Source organism: Astyanax mexicanus, chromosome 3 (genome assembly GCF_023375975.1).
Source record: "Astyanax mexicanus isolate ESR-SI-001 chromosome 3, AstMex3_surface, whole genome shotgun sequence".
Classification (NCBI taxonomy): Eukaryota; Metazoa; Chordata; class Actinopteri; order Characiformes; family Acestrorhamphidae; genus Astyanax; species Astyanax mexicanus.
This window is the reverse complement of record NC_064410.1, coordinates 4915154-4932406: the sequence shown is the minus strand read 5'-3', so window position 1 is coordinate 4932406 and position 17253 is coordinate 4915154. Positions and strand designations below refer to the sequence as shown.

Genomic DNA, 17253 nt, shown 5'->3' with positions numbered 1-17253 from the left:
ATACTGTACATATATAGTAAGTATATATTTTACCTTGATATATTTAATAACCTCTAAATATACTGTTTCAAATATACAGTTGGCTCCTCCCACCTGATTTTAATTTAAGTCTATCCACCTACTTGCTCAAAAATCATCAACAGCCCTGCCAATACACACAGAACTTCTACGAAATTTCAGTTTCAGTCAAGACTGTTGTTTCAATGAAGCAAAATACAAAATACAAGACAGCCAATCAGATTACTGGTATTTTTTCGTACTTATGCATAGTGTATTTAATGTACATTACCGGAAAAAGAAATGAAAATGAATCACTACAGTTTTTAGTAAATAAATACACACAGTGCTCATAAATGGATCTTTTTTAGGATACTGACCTTTTAACACTGACGGAAGCATAAAGGTCAACGTGTTTATGCATCTCTGAGAATCAAATTCTTGTCATGTTTCAGGGTAAGCTAATTTTCTGTGCAAAAGATGCTACTTTCTGATGTGTTTAAAGTGTTTATGGCTCTCATAATGAAAATATGGGAAGTAGCAAAAGTAGCAATAGCAAAAGTGAAAATATGAAGTCAAAGATGTGCCTAAATGAAAGTTAAAAAAGGAACCACACTAAAATACAAGCAGCTGTACAAAGTATATAAACAGTTAAATTATAATTAATTAATGATGCTGGTAATAATATAGGCCTAGACAAACTGCCATAGTCATGTGGTTTGATTTACACTTATTTGAGTTTGGTTAGCTGCTTTAATAAAACAATACATTTCGAAAAACAGCATCTTGGCTTTTCTGGCAAAAGGAAAAAGAAATCATAGCAGTACTTTGAAGGGCGAATTAAAAATGTAAGAAGTTTTTGTGTCCTTAAAATATAACTGAATACATGCACAAAGATTTAATAGTAGTAGTACTTGAATAATACTTCTCAACATCAGTAATGAAGTACAGCTGTAGTATTTATCCACACAAGTACGAGACGAGAAAAAACTGCTTTAAAGACATGTTCTTGCGTTACTTAGCAGTACTTGAGACATAAGGGAAGCTAAATAAAGAACTAATCCTGAAACTACTAGGGCAGACATACTGAAATCTGTTTCTGAAACTCAAAAAAGGAAGCACTGGCACACAGGGCAAACATTACAATTTTAAATACATTTACATACAAACAATGTGTGATAATACGTTTTACATTTAATAAACAAGATTTACTCTGAATCAGCACATTATTCAAACATAGAGGCTTATAAGGCTTTAATTAAATATCTTTAAATTCACTTTTGTATATTTCATACAGTTTTTTTTTTTATATGAAGATGTTGGGTTTTTCATACCATACCTGTAGTGCTGCCTGATTGAATATTTTTACATAATTACTATACTTTTTTAGCTATTTTCATAAAAACATAAAATTATTTAAACATTTAGAACATCCAGGAAATGTCCACCCTGTCACCTTTTGACAACCCCGCCCTTTTTAGAAAGTTATCTTTGTGAGATCACAACCTCCACACTATTTAATCTCCTATGGACTGAAGACACGTTATGCATGTCCAGAAATTAATAAAACTTTTCATGGGAAAAAATATTTCTCATATTGTTGCCATACGTGGCTAAGGTAAAGATAAATTTGTCCACCCTGTTGTGTTAAAATGTCAGCATAATCAGGAGAGAACTAAGGTTAGCGGAAAGCTAGCTAACATTAGCGGCGAGCTAGATAACATAGTAACGTTAGTGGCGAGTTAGCTACGTTACCGTTGAAAGAACTTAGGTTAGCGGAGGGCTAGCTAACATTAGCGGCGAGCTAGATAACATAGCAACGTTAGCGGCAAGTTAGCTACGTTACCGATGAGAGAACTTAGGTTAGCGGAGGGCTAGCTAACATTAGTGGCAAGCTAGATAATATAGTAATGTTAGCGGCGAGTTCGCTACGTTAAATTTTGATTTCAAATACAACAAATAATTTCCTAACAAAGAAAATATGACTACATTTTTGGGTCTTAAATTATATTTATTGCGGTCTATAAAAAGGTCTTAAAAAGCATTAAAATTTGACGTTTAAAATGGTGCAAGAACCCTGATTTAGTCTGGAGCCTTATAAACATCATAGTCAAAAGAATTAAAAATCCTAAAAGTCTTTTTTATTAGACTGTGTTATAAGACGCCAAAAGACGGCTCAGTATCCTGATAATGACCTAAATAAAGAGGAATAAATGGCATACTACAGATAATATTACAGTAATTATGCAGTCAAAAGTTTGGACATGCCTTCTCATTTAGTGTTTTTGTTATTCCTTTATTTAATTTAGATTAATATTGAAGACATGAAAACAATTAAGTGACACATATGGAATTACGTAGTTAACAGTAATTTAATATAGTCTTTAATATAGTCTTCAATATTGAAGTTACAATGAAAAAAATCATAAAAAGAAAGAAAACACATTGAATGAAAAGAGGTGTGTCCAAACTTTTGACTGATACTCTACATCATTTAACCAAGAAGCCAAGAAAGCTTTCAAAATTACTGAATTAAATCAAACTGAATTACTTTATGATAAAACAGGACATTTTATGATGCCCTAAATTATTTTTTTAAATAACTTTTATATATTTGCTCCATATTGTTGTATAATCTGTGAGCTCTGTAAATAAAAACCTTTTTTTTTCCTTTAGGGAACTCATGCTGTTCCTGCCCAGCCGGAAGCATATTAAGAGTCCAAAGTCCATCGCATGTAAAGATCCATCCCTATCTCAACTCAATCCTTAGCTTATAATAATAATAATAATAATAATAATAATAATAATAATAATAATAATAATAAATGTGAACCATAGCTACTACTGCTGTAGATCACGGGAGTCACCATTCATAGCCCAGTCAGATTTTGAGGCACTAGAGAATCGTCTGTCTTCTATATGATTGGATGGGATGTCTCTGTCCAGAAGGAAGTCCCACAGTAATTTGTTGACGGTCTCTGGTTGGTCTTGCTGTACCCAGTGACTGCAGTCTGGGATGGTATGAACGACCACAGGGCCTCTGACGTAAGGCCGCGTCCCACCGGACATCCCTTCCACCAGGATACTGTCTTCTTCTCCCCAGATTAACATACTGGTCACTGCCACGTCCTGGTGCTTGTACAATGTGTTACTGCATCAGAAAAAAGACACACACAAACAATCACACATTTTCTTTTTTTTATTATTATTTCTAATTTCCTTTAATTTTTCTCCCAATTAAGCTAGGCCAATTGTCACATCTATTCAGCTGCTAGTCACTAGTGATGCCATAACACTAGGAGGGTGAAGACTAGCACGTGCCTCCTCCGACACATGTGAAGTCAGACTCCACCTCTTTTCAAACCTCTTTTCGGTTCCTATACATGAGTTCACAGACGCCTAGTGCCATCTACCCACCCAGAGGGAGCAAGGCCAATTGTGCTCTCTCAGGGCTCTGGCAGCTGATGGCAAGCTGCATGACCAGGCTTCGAACGACGGACACATTTAGGAAATCATTAAGGACACATCTATCTCACTAGAAACCTGCAAGTCTTCATCAGAAAGAGGCGTACGTAAACAATTTACAGCTGTTGGAGTTTCTGCAGTGCTTTTAGAAAGCAGCAATACAATAAAGCCTGAGGGTTTTGATTTGTATGATAATTAAAATATTAATATGATACATACAGTGAAATATTTATTATTATAATTATTAATAAAGATTAATACTTATTATTAATGAAAAACAGGTAAGTACAAGCGTAAATATTTTTATTCATGATTTTATTTGTGATTAACCACAAATATAAATTTGATCTAACATAGATTTTTTTTTAGTTACTTTTAAATATTCACAATTGTGGCTAATACTTTCTTCCACATACGTTCTTCAATCTAAAACTGGATGAGTTCTATGTGTTTATACAATGTGTTTCTGTGTTTGTGTTTATACAATACAGTCTTAAATTTACGCCCAGGTTCTGCTTACAGCATCCGGCATTCTGCTGATCAGGCCTGTACTGTACAGGCCATCTGTTGTTTCAGGGCCTTTTAGCCTTTGGTTTTATCTTTAGCGTGTTTAGCATGTGAAGCGCATGCCCTTTTGGATTCAGTTTGACTCGCCTGACCGATCAAGAGCCGCCTGACAAATGTCTTGGCTTGTCAGGAAAGTGTGTTTAGGGACAACGGCTTGCTCCACAGTGAAGATCTCCTCAACAGGCTCTTCAGATTCAGTATCTGAAGCACTGCTAGTGGACTGTTCTTCTCCATCCTGGCCCTTTCTGAGTAATTGAGGGTAATTATGTTAATCACGCACCGTTCTCTTTTTGAAGCCCACATCTGGTAGTTCACCTCTTTGAAGTTCTGCAAGTAAAGTTTCCTGTTTGCATTAGCCGCGTCATTTCAGCACCATTATTCTGTGTGACTCAGGTCTTGTTAGTAACACTAGTTATTAGTAAAAATTATAATCTCCTGTAAATCGTTTTCAGAGGTTTTTAACATGAAAAAAACATCTCAGATAAAAGACTCAAGCTGACATAATAACCTTGCTTATGTGCGTCATAAAAAACACAGACAACTGACTCAAGGAGCTGTTACACAATAAATGCTATAATAAATACACTAATATTGTAATATTTAACACTCACAGTGTTAATTTAACACAGGCTCATTTAGTTCTGTCTCTGCCATTCGTTAAAAAACATTTATTAATTGTAATAATGGTAAAATATTAAATATGGACTATTTAACACAAATATTGCAAAAATGGCTATTTATCTCATTTCTCGGTGCACTTATTTAGACCAGTCTTTGATGTTTTCTATTTAGCATTTTTTAATCTTATAGATGTATGTTTTAATGTGATTTGTGCTGGGGTTTGTTTTGATTTTTATTTTGTGTACCAGAGCAGATTCTAATGACCCGGTGAAAATATGTTGAAATTTTAAAGGTCGATACTCTGAATGTACTTTGAAGCCACAGCGCTGGTGTTGGTGTGTGTACAGATTCAGAGGCAGACGCAAGGCCTGCAAAATGTATCATTAGTTAATCATTATCACAGTCTTGGCCTTTGCAACAGGATACATCGCCAAGCCCAACAATATAAATAAACCTCCAATCAAATCACTAAATTTTAGTGTGCTATCAGAATCCTGATTTTGTGCTTAAAAATACTTCTGTAAGTTGAAAAATCAACTCAAGCTTTTTATTCCTTAAGTAAAAGTGTAAAAGTACTGGATTAAAAACTACTTATAGTATAAAAGTAAAAGTAATGTAAAATGGCATAGAGTACAAAAGCTTAGGCTGCCCCACAGAGTCCTATAGTGCACTACCCCCCTCCCCAAAACATATTTTTCTAAAAGCCATAATGACTATGATGTTATATTAAAATGTTAATGTTGATAATATATGCTGATAATATATATATGTTGATAATGGGATGCACTAGGTTGTTTCCTGTTTCAGCTGCATTTATGCTTATTCAAAGTGAATGAATTTTAGTAGAATGTAAATATATTAAAGAAGTTTAGTTGGACTGGAGCTTGTCTGTAGTTCTCTTGAGCCTCTGCACGGATCATCTTCATACTAGGCTACATACGTCTGCTATGTTCTTGCTGGAGTGTGGGGAGAGGGAGGGCATGGCGTGTGCAGGTGTGATGGGTCACAGTATAAACCAATAGGGTGTCGGAATGGTATATGTTTATACTTCTCTACATCCAGTCACAATTAGATTCACTCTATCTGGATGGAGAGCTTTATCTGGATAGGGGTTTTATTGAACGATGAGAAGCCGGAATAAAAACAAGCTGAAATGAAATAGGAGTAACGAGGCGTAGAAAGTCAGATAATTGTGTTAAAAAAAGTAAGAAGTAGAAGTAAAAATAATCACTCTAGTAAAGTATAGCTAAGCAAAATTTCTAATTAATAAGGTAACAAAGTATTTGTACTTTATTACTTGACACCTCTGGTGTGTACAATAGCAAAATTCCATCAACAGTCTATTTTCACGCCTTGCACCTGCGTTGTTAAAATATCGTTGGAGTTTAGAAATGTATGCGCTGTTAAGATGTCAACACGCCAAATTCAGAGCACCCCTGGCTCTTAAAGGGAATGACAAGTAAAACACTGATTGGTTTATTTCATGTTACGTCCAAAACACGGCCATGATTAATTAAGAAAATTAGGTAATGCCTTTTGCGTGATTCGAGCCACGCAAGGCATACTTGTTGCGTTTTTATGATACCGAAGACACATATCCAAAGCCCTATCTGGACGGGATTAGTTTCTCAGGGGGTCCTGGGGTCATTTTCTCTTTTATTTGGAGGGTCCTTTGTGATTTTATTCCTGTCCAGAACGACCATGTATGTGTTTTTTCTCAGACGTCCTTTGAGAAAATTACAGGCTGAATTATCTACTGTTTTTCGCTGAACTCCGTGGTCCTCCGGTAATTTTAGTCCCGTCCGGATGCACATCTCTAAGTTTCATCTCCTCGCATTTAATAAAATAGTTATTTGTCCACTGCCACGCACCATAATTACACTTTGGGTGCACGTTTCCACGGAGATGCCCGTAAACACAACAGAAAGTGGAAATGGAGGAGCTACTGAACGCCATGTCATGTGACCAAGAAAGCCAAAAAACTCACTGGTCCTCCTGTTTTTTCAATTGCAGTCCGTTTGGAGGAGTTTAATCACTGAGTTGAAGTGTGAAATATTTTTCACAGACGTCCCCCTGAGAAACTAATCCCATCCGCATAGGGCTCCAGTCAGAATCTGGCAGTGTAGTTTTGTGAGATGGAGTTCTAACCTGAGAAGGGAGCGGTAGTAGCTCAGAGAAGAGGTGAGTGCTCCAGGCTGGGACAGGTAGTACAGGTAGCCCTCCAGCTGGGCTTCAGTTAGTCTCCTCGCCCTGTTCCTGATCCCCATTCGGCCTCCACAGAGCAGACTCCGCACTAACTGCACACAAGTAAAGTATATGGTTTGATTAAGCAATAAAGATATTTACCTCTTATCTTGGAAACTGATCAAAAGGAACCACATTTCCATCATTAAGCAGAATGTAAGATACCCCTGATTTTGTAATCAATTTAGAAACTCGCCCCCTTTGTAGCAATAACTGAACTAAAATGGTCTAGTTTCTGGTAACTGTTGATCAGTCCTGCTTAGTGGAATTTTAAAATGTATCTGCATACAAAACAGCTTCAACTGTGGGATGATGGTGGGTTTGGTTGTGGTTGTGGTGGTACCTTAAAGTCTTCTAAAGAGAGAGCGATCTCGGGCAGGAACGGAAGCTGGAAGAAGCACACTTGGCCTGAATGCAGGAGCTGCGAGGGACGTCTCAAAACGGCATCTGAAACCCAAGAGAACACTGCTTTTTTTTTTACTTTATTTTTTATTGAGTTTAAACATACAAAAAAACAAGAAAAAACATAGACAGAAAAACAGAAAAGGCAGGGCTCTTCAAAGTTTGACAGGGCTCTTCAAAGGAACATTTAAATGCTATACATACAGTATGTATATATTAAGTAGAAAAAGAAAGAAAGGCAAAACAGGAAGTCTAAAATGAAAACTACAATTTATGAATCAATGACGTAAATCAGCTCAGAGCCAAGTAAGATTTCCAGTTTCTCCAGTATTTTTCAAATCTTTTAGTCGCATGTCTTGATGGAAAAGTCATTTTCTCCATGATATAAATCTCCTAAACAATTTCAACCCACTCACAAAGAGTTGGAGATTCTTTACTCAGCCATTTCTTAGTTATTGCTTTTTTACTACCTGCTGATAGTATTTGCAACAAATATCTATCCTGGTTCCTCAATTTAGCTGGCACATTTCCCAAGTAAACGACACTAAAATTGAAACCAAGTTCATGATTGAGTATTGATCTAATCTCCTTTACCAGTAAGCACACATTCTCCAGCCCTGATCATGTGCAGGGTTGTTACTTTGTAACTTTTTGATATTCGAGGTTATGAAGAATCTTAAAATATTTTTCCAAGTAAATTCCCTCCAAAAACTTGAGCTAGAGGTAGTTGACAGCGTCCTACATATAAGATGTATAACACTGTTTTAAAACATTATTTTAACATTTGTAAATGCAATGCTAAATCTGGCTGATATAGATTCAGATCTGGAAAGTATTTGGATGTTGTTAGAAAGTTCAATTTGTCAAGTTTTAGAATGTTTTTTTATTTCAAATTTTGAAACATTCTTGTAACATTGCTGCAACATCATTTGTATCAAGGTTTTCATTTTTAGATTTGAAAATGTCACTTCTGTTGTTACATTAACCCATTAACAGGCCAGGATTTCTGTCAATTGTCTGCCTGACATTACACCACTAAATTTTGAAGATTTCTATTCAAGCATTGCATAAAAAGCTTGTTTGATGTTTCTGAAAAAAAAAGCAGAATTGTAAATGTGATCGAAAATATAAAAAAAGATTTAAGTAAATCTGCTTATGTCAAAATATAATGAATAAAATCATAAAATTGGCTCTTTCCTTAACCTAATTTTGAAATTAATACAAATCATGAACACAAATCAAACAGTTTATGCCCTCCAAACATTTAGTTTCATTACGTTTGTCTAGTTTTTCCGTCTATTTTCAAACCTGCAGAATTTGGGTTGATTCCTGTTACTGATCTGGAATTATTAAGTGGAGCAGAGAGAAAACAGGCAGCTTCTTAAAGTGTCCTGTAGGAGATTTCAAATCCCTCTAATTTCAAAATGTAAATTAAAAAAGTGTATCACCTACAGCTGTAGCCAGGTATATAGGACAAGATATGTTAAGGGTTAATATTAATATTTGTCTATTGTGACTATTTTTCTAATGTTGTGATGCAAACCATTAAAAGGTCACAGTAAGGTTACAGGCTAAACTTCCTGGAACCTTTTTTAAAATGTTTTAAATGTTCCAAATGTAGAACATTCTCTGTTTAATGGGGTTGCCTCTATAGACCAGCCCAATGGATTTGAAAGGAAGCAAATCAGATGTGAATTAAGTGAAAACCTTTGGTTGTAATTCAAGGGCTTTAAAAGCAACATTGCATCACATCAACTGTTTCAGATCTACAGACATTTTTACAGACTAGACAGTTGACAGTTTCACCTTTTCCCTCATTGTATTTTGACATGTTAAAGAGATACAAGTTGATTCCAAGTGCTGAATTCATACAGAGGTTAAGCAAAAAAAAGCATTCATTAGACTGATAAAACAAAACAAACCTACCACGGAGAAACATTATACATTATACAGCTCTGGAAAAAAAATAAGAGACCACTTAAAAATGATGAGTTTATTTTGACCAGGGTTATTCCACCAATCAATATTGATTTCTGAACTGTTAAAACTTTATGAATATGAACTTGTTTTTTTTTTTTTTTGCATTATTTGAGGTCTGAGAGCTCTGCAACTTTTTTGTTATTTCAGCCATTTCTCATTTTCTGCTAATAAATGCTGTAAATGACAATATTTTTATTTGGAATTTGGGATCAATTTTGTAAGTAGCTTATAGAATAAAATAACAATGTTAATTTTACTCAAATATAAACTATAAATAGCAAAATCAGAGAAACTGATTCAGAAACTGAAGTGGTCTCTTAATTTGTTCCAGAGCTGTACATGCCCTTTGTGTCCAGTATATCATGTCATATTCGGGTAATGACTTCCCGGTACACACGCAATACTGTGGATGGAGGAAAGTTGAATGCATGCACAACTTCAGAAATGGAATGTCCCATCCATCTACACTCACTATCAGACCTTGCTCAAACATGCCAACCACCTCACTCCTAAGATAACACCTCACAACTTATACAGGTATGAGTGTTCTCAAGCCATCTCTTGAGGTAACACTTCATTATTAATTCACATACTGATGTCCAATTAGTATCTGGTACATTAGTGGAAATTTGGAGTGTACTGGCGTTCTCAGTAGAATCATCATGTTTAACAAAACATTGAAGAAATCTAAAGTAGATGATCACAGAACTTCAAGTCAAGTCAAGACAAGAACACTGTTATGAAGGTGGGAGTATCATTATCAAAATGTACAATCATGAGATGCGTTCATGTACGTGAACAAGATGCAAACCACTGAAAACAGTTAAGCAGAAAGGTCAGATTAAAACTGTGGTTCTCAAACCTTTTCTGTCACGCTGCTCTTAGAAAGAAGAACATTTTTCTTTCACATCTGCCCTCAATAAAAGCTTACAAAATCAGGCAACTTTGTTGCAATACCAATAAAAATATACAAAACAAATAACATTTTTGTTACTTTTATTTCTGCAATTTTTAAGTTTATTAAATTACTTTTTGTAACATTGGTTTTTATATTGTTGTTAAATATGTGTGCATTTTTGAATATCAAGAAAAAAAAGATTAAACATTTTATTTTAAATGATTATTTAATTCCATTAAATGTAAAGTCCAAAAATGCAAAAAGTTAAAAATTGACTTTTTCTAACTGCACATCCTATTAAAAAAAAACAATGTGTTTAAAAGGGCAGTAGGACATTGTTTGCGTTCTTTGTTAAAGCAGATTAATTTAAAAAATCTAAATGAATAATTAATTGAGTGTGTCATAGAGGCATAGCAGTCTAATATTCAACAAATCTCCCCAAAAGGTACATTACCTGAAACTTGCCTTTGAGAGCCTTTTTATAGGGCTTTTATGCCCTTATGTACCCACACCTAGTCAGGCCAAACCTTTAATTTTATAATCATTTACATAACTATCTCAGACATAATTGCATGCAAATTTTGTAATAAAGTAATAAAGGGTACTTTTTTGTGTATGAGTGCATAAAACTACTGAAGTACTGAAAGTAAAATACAAAGAACGGTATGAGTGAGGTCTTCTTATAAAATCAGCTTGATCTCTTGATTCACTTGATGATGAGCAGCTTCATCAAACCTGGTGAGACAGTGCAGAGCATCCCCCACTCTGGCTTTAGTGATAATGTGGGTTTGGAATAAATCCTAACATTTTTATAATTATAACAAACAGTAATGATGCAACACAAACAATGTATCAGAGTAATAGTATTAAACTTATTCAAAATAATGTATGTGGTAAAGTAAAAGCTGAAATAAGGGAAAAAATAGTAATTCAGTAGAAACAGATACAGAATTTTAATACTTAAGCACAATAGTGAATTAGCTCTATTTCGTTACAATACATCTCTGGTCATTCAAAGGGTTCTGATCATATGTATCCTCAGAAATCTGTGGATGGCAGCTGGTGATAGCTTCCTCTTTTTGCCATTGAGGCAGTGTATCCAGTGTTTTTTTTTATCTGAGCATGTGAACTACTACACTCCCCACTGTATCTCTAGGAACATTCGGTGCCTTGACTGTCTTTTTGTATTCTTTTGCTTGTTTGAGGAAGACAATGTTATCTTCTATGAACATTTTGGACAACTCTCTTTAGACATATTTCTCACATGGCATCAGACATGATAGTCCGCAGAACCCTTTCCAGTGTCATTTTTAAAAGTGTAATTTTTTGTTGAATTAGAAGAAATCACTTTTTATATTATTTATGTTGAGTCATTTTATTTGTTATTTTTAACTCATTATTACAAACAGCTAGAAGTTTGTACATTTCACTAATAACTAATAAATCTAATTTTGAATGGTGGCCAAATAATTGTCATTATTGATGAACATTAATGAACATTGCTCCTTCTGTAAATGTCAGTTTCCTCTGCTGTAATGCACAGAAGCACTGCACTGTTAAAATAGCTATTGGCCAAAGTCAGAGCACACCTGGCTCTTATAGGGAATAGCAAGTGCAAGTGACACGCTGATTGATTTATTTCACGTTATGCCCAAAATTAACCACACCCATGATTAACTAGTTTGCCATAGTTTATAGTTTAGGTGCATTTCAATATTTCTTGTTCAGCTGACTTAAAAATCACCTTAAGGAGAAGAATTTTAAGTTATATTTTTAGTGTAGCCTATCATTAGCAAAATGTGATTAATTCATTTTGTTGGTTTGCTTATATAATTGTTATAATATTTTTTTAACTTCTCTAGTGCCTCTATAATATCAGTTTTGCTGAAGATGTCTTAATAAAGTCAAACAATGTCAATATTAAACAGTATGATCAACTTTATTTAATACTTTGGTCACACAGCTCACTGGTGGCTGGGAGAATTCAGATGGATGGAAACATTAAGTTGTCCTATACAGATAATTAAGTTGCCAGAAAATAACTTATGTTTTTTAGTGTTTAATGGAATATATTTAGTCTGGGTTAGTCAGAAAAGTGTGTTGAAATAATAATAATAATAATCCTGCCAAATTCATATAACATTATTTAAGTATTGGCTAAAGGCCAACAGAATAACTTTTTAGGGTATATTAGAGAACCCTATTCTGTTCTTACCCAGCCATGAGGCGGGATGAGGAGCATTCATGATGACCAAACGATGGACCATGTCCGGCCTCTCCAGAGCAAAGTGCCAAGCCAGCATACCCCCCCAGTCATGGCCCACCAATATACAGCTGGTATGACCTTCAACAAAAGATACACAAATCAGAGTTTAATACACAAATTGTGCAATTACACACACTCATTTCTCACAGATACACACAGAACTTCTCACCCAGCTCATCAATCGTGTCTCTGATGTCATATAGAAGATTCTCCAGTGAGTAGTCCTCCAGCCGAGAGGGGGCGTCAGAGCCCCCACAGCCTCGCAGATCTAGCGCCACCGTATGATAACTGCTGCTAAACTCCACCAACTGATAACGCCATGAGTACCTGAACACAACACTGTGACGTAAATTTCATGTTTAACCATCTTAAACTGCATGTTGTTAGCATGAGGAAACAGCTAACAATAACATGACTACAATGCAAAAGTCATACTTTTCATTTTTTCTATGAGATTCGTTTGTAATATGTTATAATTTTGATCTGATCACATGTTTTCCTACTGTAGTGTCTGCTATATCTCTTTTCTCTCAAACATACAAATGAACATCACACACATCACATGGTGAGGTATAGTGTCTAAAATAATCAACATGTAACAGTGTTTCTTTAAAACTGAAATAGAATTTTTTTTTATAACTTATTTTACAAATTTTATTTTAATTTTTCATTTTCTCAATTTATCTGGCCAACTGTCCCACCCGTTCAGCTGATAGTTAGCTGTATATCCCACAACACCAGGAGGGTGAAGACCAGCACATGCCTCCTCCGATACATCAGCCACCGCCTCTTTATGAACTGCTGCTGGTGTAGTATTTCCGAATAACATCACAGCGCGCTTGAAGGAAAGCACAGCTACTCGGTTCTGATATATCAGCTCACAGATGCCTTGTGCTGATCCACATCACCCTAGAAGTGATGAGTGGAAAGAGCACCATCTACTGTACACACCCAGAAAGAGCAATCTTTAACCCAAATAAAATATAAAAAATATAAAAAAGGAGTAACCAATTTTCTGGGAATCCATGGAGGAAAAGGATCAGTGGCTTTCTGTTGTCTCCTTTTGTCACGTAGTGAAACCGCAGGCCTGAGCTCTAAAAGAAGAAGAACAGGGTACAGTCAAACCCAGAGGAAATTGCTTAGGTACACTATATTGCCAGTTAAAACTCTGTAGAAGTTGACACTATATATAAAATGAAGCATATATCCAGTCCTATTTGTCATAAAAGTAAGGCAAATATCATTAGTACCTTTGTGCATGAGTTCTTTGAATGTGAGCTAGTTGCAATATTGTGGGTCTTTGTTTTAAAAGTGGTGTCAATTTTAAGCGGCAAAACTATTGTGAAGTAGCCTGGTTTATGTTTATTAAATGATGGCTACTCTCTGAATCCTACTTTAAATCAGCAGATTTTGTATACGAGCTTAACAGAAGCTAAAAAAAACATTCTTAAACTTTGGTTTGAGCCAAATATTTCTCTTAACAGGATCTGGCTTGCAGAATATAAACACATTGTCTTATTGGAGCGCTCAACAGCAAGGATAAACAAAACCAAGCCAAGAACGATTAGAGACTGGACAGATATATTTGAGAGTCTTTTAACACTGGACTTATAAAAACTACTGTATGTTATACTGGCATAATGTAGAATTTGAACAGTTTTTTATTAGGTAAATAATCATCAGATAAGATACTTGAAAGACCCGTGCAGCGAAAATTATTATTATTATTATTATTATGGAAAGGTGTAAATTAGAGAGTTTTAATTCTAGCTAATTGTTTAATATGAAATGTGTTGTCTGTGTCTTTATGACATTAGTGATTCAATATCTTCTTGAGACCCTGCGTCCTCATATGAGGACGTCACATTTCTGCTTCTCTGCACCATTATACTTAATAATTTTGCAAAACTTTAACCCTTTGGCCTCATATGGACACAGTGCTGTATCATCTAGTGGTCACATGACAACACTCAACACTCAACTGATTGAAATCAAGAGTTTGGGAATCCCAGTCAGAGGTTTCTACAGCCAGTTCAGACAGAAACATGGGCCAGATACAAAACTCTCATCCAATTTTTGTGTTTTGTATGTTTGAAACAATTCTCCTGATGTTTATTTGCTTACAGTCGAAAGATAAAAGTTGTTTTTTGGAATAATTGGTTCAAAGATAGTTCTTAATTTTTTAAATAAACAACAACTTCTAATTGTTAATTGTTCTAATTTCTAAATACATCTTTTTTTTTGCTTGTTAGATCCTAAAGTCAGGGTCTCAGGAGGATATAAATTTCCACAGTGTGAACAATAAACTTATTATTTTCTAAAGAATAATTTATCAGTAAGCAGTTCCTGTCTGAATAAACCAGTAAACAACTATCATCCTACGGGGACCTTAAAAGATGCTGTACCAGCTGTATACAAAGGACAATAAGTGGCAAACAAGCTTCTGAAAAGTAAGTAATGTTTATTACCTGTGATTACCACGGTTGTGTGCATATTATTAAAAGTTCTGCTTCACAAAACGCCTTGTTTGCCACTTATTGTCCTTTGTACACATAGTGAAGTCCGAGACGTTACTGAAGACGCAGCTTAGCTGGTACAGTATCTTTTAAGGTCCCCCGGGAAAATTCCGTTGTGTTGTGACTCACTTCCGTTGTGTTGTGGTTCTATTTGCAGCGCGTTTTTCTAGTTGCAGCGCGTTTTTCTAGTTGCTGCGCCTGTGTTGTAATTTTGATGGATGTGTTTTGTGCATTTGCAGCGCTTTTCAATTTGCACTGCGTTGGGCTTTCTCGGCCACCGTAATCATCAGCACAAACAGAAAAAAAAAACATTTATAAGGAAATAAGAAGGTTCCTTATCTACTTTTACAGCAGAATGAGGATTAAAACTGAATAAAAAATGAAAGAGTGACGTAGATAGTGGCAATTGCACTGGTTCATAAAGTCTTCGGTTCATTCCAACCACAAGAGGGCCTCTGAGTTCATGAAAATACCAATAAGCCACACTGCTGCCTAATGAGTGCAAACAGTACAGGGCCTAAAAAAAGCTGCAGTGAAGGTCTGTTTGTTCTAATCTCATCAGCACACAAATCTCTGACAAATTCATGTCTCTAATGACCTGAGAGAAAGAGAGAGAGAAAGAGAGAGAGAGAGACAGAGAACCAACTTTAGATTTTAGACACAAGGGGCAGAGAAGAACTAGTTACACTGTTGTGCTCTAACTAACCTTTAACCCACTTTTTAGTGGACAGTTCATGCTGGAAAAACTAAAAACTGGAGCACAAACCCATACTCACAAATTCTGACCACACCCTTATCTACATATTCTCTGCAGGGATGTATATGCTGCTCTAAGAGTCAAGGAAGCAGAATATTCCTCAAGATCCTACGGTAGAATTAACACATTATTACAAATATAGAGAATATCTTGTACATTTTATAAACTAAAAATATTTTAAGTGGTTAAATATGTACTGTATATATTATTAGTTATATATTATCCCTGTCCACCCTGTCATCTTGGGATAACTGTCATTTTAAGAAAGTAAGTTTTGACATCAGTGACATTTCAAACTTTACACTGATTTATTTTCAAGTTACTGAAGGCACAATGTTAATTTTACTCAGTATTTACCTTATTATCTTCATACTAGCTGAAGTAAAATGCCACAGTAATTTATATATATACTTTTTTTAGATTTATGTGTGGTCTAATGTTGTATTATTAAAAATAATTGTATTATGAAGTTATACAGTCCAAAAGGTACCGTATTCTTCTTTTTCAAATTTGTATCCTATTTTCTCCCCAATACATTGCCGATTACTCAACCCACTCATTAGGACTCCTATCTCCTATCTCTAGTGATGCCCCAACACCAGGAGGGTAAAAACTGCCTCTTTTTGAACTGCTGCTGATGCTGCATTGCCGATCAGCATCACAGCGCTAACCCACGGAGGAAAGTGCAGCCACTTGGTTCTGATACATCAGCTCTCAGACACCTTGTCCTGTGCGACATCATACTTAGAAGTAATGTGGGGAGAAAGAGCCACCTACCCACAGAGTGAGAAAAAAGCCAATTATGCTCTATTGGGGCTCCGGCAGCTAATGGCAAGCTACATGAACGGGATTCGAACCAGCGACCACCCGATTCATAGCGGCAATGCTTTAGTCCACTGGACCATTGAAAGCCTAAAAGGTACAGTATTTTCATAATGACCCATATGACATATATGTCCCCATATCAGAAGTCATGTTTTCATATGTTTCCTATAATGTGAAATATAAATGTATTAGAAACATACATACATTCTCTGGATATATGTAGATATACAGTAATTTACAACCCTGCTGTCCTAACTTTTTGGCATTTTGATCAACCAGATACCACAGTTAAAAACTGGGCCTACTTACCCTCCCATACAGGTAGGCATGTTTGCCTAGAGCAGGGTCCCGAAGGCATGTCGGGGGTCTTTTACGAACTGTCCACTGAAAAGTCCCGCATGGATCCCAAAATGCATTCCAGATAATCCGGATCAGGACCAGATAGGCAGTGAGCCCAGCTGTGCCGTACACGAGGGTCCAGTAGAGCAAAGAGAGCAGACATAAACTCACGTGAGTGGGAAGCAGCAGGAGGTGCGTCAAGAAACGACTCATTATCTGTGTCCTCTACACCATGATAAACAGACACAAGCTCACTCTGGAGACCGTTCACCTCTCACTAACCCTGTGTGACTTTTATGGCACTGATCCATATGGCTATTTTTATTTTACTACTGAACACCTTGCTAGGTAGGGGCTATTTTAAACAGCAGCAGCT

General features: G+C 35.7%; 1 protein-coding gene across 1 annotated transcript; it reads right to left on the bottom strand.

The window, feature by feature from the left end:
- Positions 1-300: 300 nt before the first annotated feature.
- Positions 301-17226, bottom strand: LOC103046365 (epoxide hydrolase 3). Its single transcript, XM_015603450.3, has 7 exons — positions 16848-17226; positions 13449-13534; positions 12610-12767; positions 12390-12518; positions 7238-7341; positions 6799-6947; positions 301-3148 (listed from the first exon to the last, which is right to left on the bottom strand). The coding sequence occupies exons 1-7, from the start codon at positions 17088-17090 to the stop codon at positions 2839-2841; spliced, it is 1179 nt and encodes a 392-aa protein (XP_015458936.2). The 5' UTR covers positions 17091-17226; the 3' UTR covers positions 301-2838.
- Between the last annotated feature and the right edge of the window lie 27 nt (positions 17227-17253).